At 40.5% G+C, this 6,472-nt stretch overlaps 1 protein-coding gene across 1 annotated transcript; it reads left to right on the top strand.

Moving 5' to 3' along the window:
- LOC127477095 (uncharacterized) lies at positions 1–4,793 on the top strand. The gene is made up of 6 exons (XM_051800992.1): positions 1–869; positions 1,256–1,335; positions 2,112–2,226; positions 2,861–2,967; positions 3,196–3,310; positions 4,157–4,793. Exons 1-6 carry the CDS (start codon positions 803–805, stop codon positions 4,342–4,344), a joined length of 672 nt encoding a protein of 223 aa, XP_051656952.1. The 5' UTR covers positions 1–802; the 3' UTR covers positions 4,345–4,793.
- Positions 4,794–6,472: the final 1,679 nt, after the last annotated feature.

Below are 6,472 nucleotides of genomic sequence, written 5' to 3'. Positions count from 1 at the left end.
AGGCTTGGCAGTGTGTGTGTGTGGGGGGGTGACAGGCTGTCAGATGAAAGACTATGAATGTGAACCCTGGATTTTACAGATGGGGTCAGCACACCCCTATCATGTTAGCAGTAGCTGGATAATTGGATTAATCTGCTAGTAAATGTGTAGGGTAAATGATCAAACTTCTGTGGCAATTCTACTAGTTATTCAGCTTTTCCCATCAGTGGATATGAGCATATGAGGTTCATGGCTCCATGAAAAAAAAAAAAAAGTAGCTAAATTCTGGATGCTACAGGATACAGGGTATAACCCCTTGGTTCAAATCAGTTGTCATTTGATGTTCTGAGCTTTCTCTTGGACCATAAGATATGAGGTGGAGCCCTGTAGGAAAGGCATTCTTATGTCTTCTATGAGAGTATGTGTGTGAGAGAGACAGACAAACAGAGACAGATGGGAAAGTAGATAGAGAGCAAGAGCACACAAGAATGTGCATACACTAAACATGTTTACAGTAAACCAGTTAATCTGAAAATTTCCCAGTGGAGTTGGCAGCAGCAGAGAAGCCGATCTGGCTCAGTACCCTAAAGAGAACGGCCCTTGCCCTCTGTAAACCCTGCTGGCAAGTTCTCCTTGGGCTTCCTGGCAAGTAGGGCAACATGTTCATCCCCCTAATCCCTTATCACAGCTCTGCCTTGGAGCCAGGCCCACTGTAAACAACCAGTGACCCAGAGACAGGCAGCTTTGTGCCTGACTCCAGTGCTTTTGCTCCTGGGCACCACAAGCAACAGGTAATTAGCCCCTGGTCTCCTGTAGGAAAAAAATGTTGTTCTGCTCCTGCCCACTCTGGAAAACACTGGTTTTCCTAAGTTCAGCACTGCTTCTTGCAGGTAAGTTATTGCCATTCTTGAATATGGTTAACAATTATTAGTATTATTAATAATTAGTATTATAAATTATAGATTAATTTTATAAAAATTAGTATTAATAATAATTATTAGTGGCTGTCTTACAGAAGTGAAGGACCCTGCTCAGGAACCCAGCCCCAAGAGGCCACAAACGATGTTCAGATTGCTAACTGCTTCAAATAAATCAATATTTGTACAGCTTATTCACATTTGAGCCTTGATCACCTCAGGTATACAAGGCAGGACTAGGACTGCAGGATAGTGGCACAATTCCTCTAAATAAGCACTATGATGTGGTATTTGGGCTTTGTTGATGTGTCAGGAAGGATTATTACATTGCTAAGTACCTGCTTCTGCTTGTCTTTTAGATTTTACTGAAATCGGAGCTTTTGCCAGTCCAAGTGAATGCGAAAGTGCAACCATAGATGATGTGAATGAGAGTCTTGAGGTAAGAGCTTGGCTGCACTGGCCACCCCAGGGCCTGCTCTGCACCCCCCTCCTGTGCTGGTGGGCTCCTGCCACCTCTGCCTGGGCTGGCTGGGCCAGCACGACTCATGTACTGCTTTGGCAACGTGCAAAGAACGTGCTGGGGAGGGAGGGGAGGACATGCAGGGGCAGAAAAATATCAGTGTCATTTGCCTTGCCATGTCTTTGGAACTGCTACTGCTAGACCAAAAAATGTCCTTGTGGATTTATTTTCCAGTTTTGCTTTGCTCTGGATATATATAAAGTGGCTTTAACATAAACAGTATAGCTATATAAATAACAACAGCTAGCTAAGAATTCGTTAACTTCTTTGTTTGCACACATTCACAAACAGATTTTTTTTTTTACACACACAAACATACAGAGTCTGTAAGGTGCCAGCATTCAGAAGATAAGTGTAACAAACTAGTGTTTTATATAGAAATAAAGTACATACAGTTATTTACAAAGGCATCTTTTCATATATAGGAAGAAAACCACCAAACCACCAGTCCTCTTCTTGAGCTCGATATGATGGAAAAATCCTATCTAGTCACAGTTTTAAAAGAAAGCCAGATTTCTTCCAAAACACTGTAGGGAGATTAGGATTACTGAAAGCTATACAATTTTCCAGATGGTTCTTGTTATGTATTAAGGAAAAAAAGAAAAGGAAAATTATCTGACCACATTAATTAATTAACTCCAAGGCTCCAATGTTTTTCCTCTTAAACTTAGACATTTTCTCCCTTATCCCAATAGAAATATTCAAAATGCCTTCCTGAAATGATTGCCAAGGGTAAGAAAGCTTCAATCAATTCCCTTGTCTGGACACTGCAAGAAACACTTGATCTCCTGCGCCCTGTTCAAGAGAAATGTGAGTCCCCTCCTGTACCAACACTCCCCTTTGCTGGTTAAGTGGCAGTGGAGAAGCACTAAGAAAATTTGTTCTCCCTGTACTCATAGTAAGCCAAATATCTGCATTTCTTTGGGGGAAATAAGCAGCAGGAGGTACAGGTGCTTAACCACTGGGCTGGCAGGGGCTGGGGAGGCACAGCAGCACAAATACGAGCAGTCCCTCTGTTCCTGCAGAACAGAGTATGCGAGTCATATTTTTCCAAGAAATATTTGGATAGTTTTGGCCATAATAGTACTGAATGTCAGTGCTGTGAACGTGAATACCCCTTTGAGCCACCTTACCACCAAAGTGTAACTGGTGCTGACACTGTTGTGGTGGGAAAGTGATGGGAAAGTTGGGTGTTGCCAAAAAAATAAAAAGGGGAAAAAAATCTTCAAACAAGCGAAAATGCTTACTTTGACAGTCAGCTAGTGGGGGCAGTTATCAACCATACCCAGGTCAAAGAGTTTGCTTGGGAAGGGGAGACTTTTATAATCACTTTCAGTCTGATACATAGTTTTCTTGCTTTTTTGTTTGTTTGTCTGTTTGTTTTGGGGGTTTTTTGGTGGTTTTTTTGGTTTTTTTTGCTTTTTGTTTTTAATCCACTCAAAAGTTTGCAAGCAGCTGCCTCCATGCCCTCTCCCACTGGCCCCAAGGAACGGTGGGCTGGTGTGTGTGACCATCGACAGCGCTCAGTACTGCAAACCCATGTGCAACAAGGTAACATCCATGGCTTACTGCTGCTATATTGCTGCATCCACGCAGTAATTTACAGCTGTTTATTGTGTAATGCATAATTTTCCTTGCTATACCATTTGTGTTCCTTAGAGGGATTGGTTGTAGTGTTTGTATTGATCTTCGCTGGCTGAATATTTCTTCATCTTACAGTTACCATGACCTATCCTAAGACACTGTTTGTTTATTTGCTCCCTGTCATTGTTTCCCAAGGGTTATGACTTTCAGTTCCTCAGAAGCAGCAGACTGTATGAAGCATGTGGCAATGCCACTGGGTTTTCCTGGACCACGCAGCTTGTTGGGGGAAAGGAACTGGCTGTTTGCAACCGTAAGTATTCCTCAGACATATCTGTTCCTGAGGACAGGAGGCTCTGGCTCTTTTGTTTAAAAAAAAAGGAGGAAAGAAAAGGTTTTCTTTCTTGGCACGTGTGACAACCTAGGCATGTGTGACATTTTGAGAGCTAGCTCTGGGCTGGCAAATTGCTGAATGAGAAATCACGTTAGCTTTAAAACTATCACAAAGGCCTGAGCACTGCCATTTCAGCGTGGGGTAGCAAATATGACACATATGCAATATTTGTGGGAAGATGCACCTTTTTTTTTTTTTTTTTTAAACAGGAAATTGGTATCACCTTGACACAAACCCCCTGTTGCACAAAGTCTGTGTGACCCACTGGACAGACAGCAGTAGAGTATAAAACTGTTTATCTTGCAGCAGTACTTGAAGAATCTCAGTAAAATTGGCCAGCACCTGCACTATTCCCTGTGTGTACACAATAAACCCCAGCAGCTGGTCCCCAGCCAGCGTCTTCATGCAGCAGCCCAAGGGTTTTAAGTCTGCTCCCCTTGTGCCCATTGAGCAATCTGTGACCCTAAGCAGGTTGTCTGACTCTGTTGTTATTGCCTTAATTTAAAAATAAATGTGCACATAAATACACAAACAGGCTACCCTATCTCTCCTATGGTTAGTGGAAAAATATTTTACTGTTGACAGTGCCTTGTTGCTAAAGCAGTTGTTTTCTAAGGCTTAACAAAAGCAATCATCTAGGCACTTTTATTCCAAGTTGAAGACTAGTCTAGCACTTGTTTAAAGACCAGGACAAGTCTAAGCTAAGCAATTCAGCTGCCTTCGTTTTTTTTTAATTTTCCTTTTGGTCATCTTTGATCTTTCCAGCCTCTGAGATGGCCATCGGTGGAGCTAAATCTGCCTATTTCCCCAGCAACAGCACCTGTCTGCACACAGTAGCCTTCCCTGAAACTCAGAGAGAGCAGCTAAACATCTTCCTCAAAGAGCTTGCTGAGCAAGGCATTGACAGCTCCAAACGGGATGAGGAGGCTGATTGTATCATCTGCGGTTACTAGCACAAAAAGCTTGTGCCACAGACCAGCCAGCTGCCTGCAGTCTGACATGGGTATTTTGACAAGAGAAGCAGAGCAGTGAAATCATTTCTGAGACATGTAAGCATACAGCTTTTATTTAGTTAAAGGACTAGAGACCATAGTCATAATATGACCTCAGCTTTGGCGTACAGAGATATAGACTAAATCGAATGACATAGCTCATGGTGGAAGTGTTTCAAAGAAAGAAGTTCACTTTTATGGCTTAAATTTGTCTAGCTGGAATTAAATAAGGATTACAGTTTTTTAATGGATGCAGTCATTATTTAAACACACTAATTGTTATCAGAAATCGTTCTCTGTCAGGGGTCATCTCTGATGAGAAAGGGCCATACTTCTACTCACTTTTATAGTTGCCAATTAATCACTATTGTTACTCTGATGAACATTAAAACAATGAATGTCATAACAGTTACTGGTTGTAGGGATGTAATTCTTTATTCATGTGCCTGCTTGACTGGGGTTTAGAACACCAGCAGAAAACCTGTCCATTGTCCACCTGGCACTTGGGGCAAGTGAAGACCAAAGAGAGCTTAGCCCTGGTAATCCAGTTAATTTGTGGAGCTGTAGCTACCAAAGAGATGTGCATGTGAATTATTATGAAATGTAAACAAGAAGCTTAGTTATTGCTTGGTTTTCAGTGGAATCTGTGCTTGGAGTTATATTTTAATTTTCTTCTGTTGAGCAAGCACTGAAGCTGTAGGTCTGAAGACAGACAGCTCATCTGTTTGTGTTTCCTTTCCCTTCTTTACCTTTTTCCTATTCCTGTAAATCTCTCAGACACAGACAGCATAGTTTTGTGCTAGATGATGTATAATTGACCTTTACATCATTAATTGGATAAATGATTCAGATATATATTTACATCTCATATTTCAGACTTAAAATCCAGTCATTACAAGCAAAAGAAAACAGCAGCTGCTTTTGGGCCCAGGAGCAGACAGTCATATGACAATGAATAGAGCAGATAATTACACCAGCAAAGGGATGATTTGGCTGCTTTGGCTGCTTATAAACCATGCAGCAGTAACTTAAGTCATTGTGTTGGAGACAAAAGTGCTGTAGTCTTAAAGAAAAGCAATGGCTTTTGAGTCACTTGTGAGTTTATTTCTGTCAAACAAATGATCTCTATCAAATGAAATTGTAATGGGTTTGAGTCTTTTCAGCCAGTTCATTAACAGTTGATGTTCAGCTAAAATATCTGGAGCAGTTTCCAGTATATTTTTTCTACTGGTGTTAAAAAACATTTTTTCTCTCAATTATATTAATCTATTCTGGTGACTTCCTAAACCAACCAAAAAAAGAAAACTAATATTGTATTTCGTAAGGAAATCAAATCCATTGCTCTTGTAAATAAACAGAAACTATTAAATCTGTTTAATTAAATTAATTCTGTGTGTCAGGAATCCTGATAATGAGCATCACATAATGTGGAAGAATTAGGCTGGAAAGCTTTAATATGATGTGTCATAAATTTGATATTAAGCTGGAGATTGGGTTGCTGGGTGGTTTTGTTTTTGTTTTTTTTTCCAAAAACTTGCAGAGAAACAGTTTTGTTCTATGCCCACCATCCAAGTTATTATTTATATATTAGAAAGGGAGGTTGACCCAATAAGCCTCTACAAGACAGTTAAAAAGTAAAGTCAACTTAATAATATTATTTCCCAAAGTAAATTTGCAGAATTTATTTCAGGCAAACAGTTGCTGTATGTTTGCATTAACCTCACGTTGGTGTCTGGCTGGGCATGTCTGAGCATTGGGCCATCCCTCATGCTCCTGCTCCAGGATGGGGGGGGCTTTGTGTTCTGGCACTTGGATGTTGCAGAGAGAAGAAAACTCATATGGAAGGAAAGACATTAAGAACATTTTAGGTGAGTAAGTTTTCAGATCAGACAAAAGAAGCACAATATGCTTATTTATTGCACCATTCTCTGATTATTTATTTTTTTAGGTTCTGCAATACAACCAGACTAAAGTACTACCTCCCTAGAGTATCCTGCATGCTTCTGATAAGTTCACTTGCATAACTGTCAGTCATCTCAGCTAGAAGGCTTTGGTAATATTTACAGTGTAACTATAAACAGGGAGGCTT

The sequence above is a fragment of the Manacus candei genome, unplaced genomic scaffold (assembly GCF_025592945.1).
Source record: "Manacus candei isolate 608988 ecotype Guabito, Panama unplaced genomic scaffold, ASM2559294v1 h1tg000050l, whole genome shotgun sequence".
Taxonomy (NCBI): domain Eukaryota; kingdom Metazoa; phylum Chordata; class Aves; order Passeriformes; family Pipridae; genus Manacus; species Manacus candei.
Note: the sequence above shows the minus strand (reverse complement) of the source record. Positions and strands in the feature narration are given on the sequence as shown.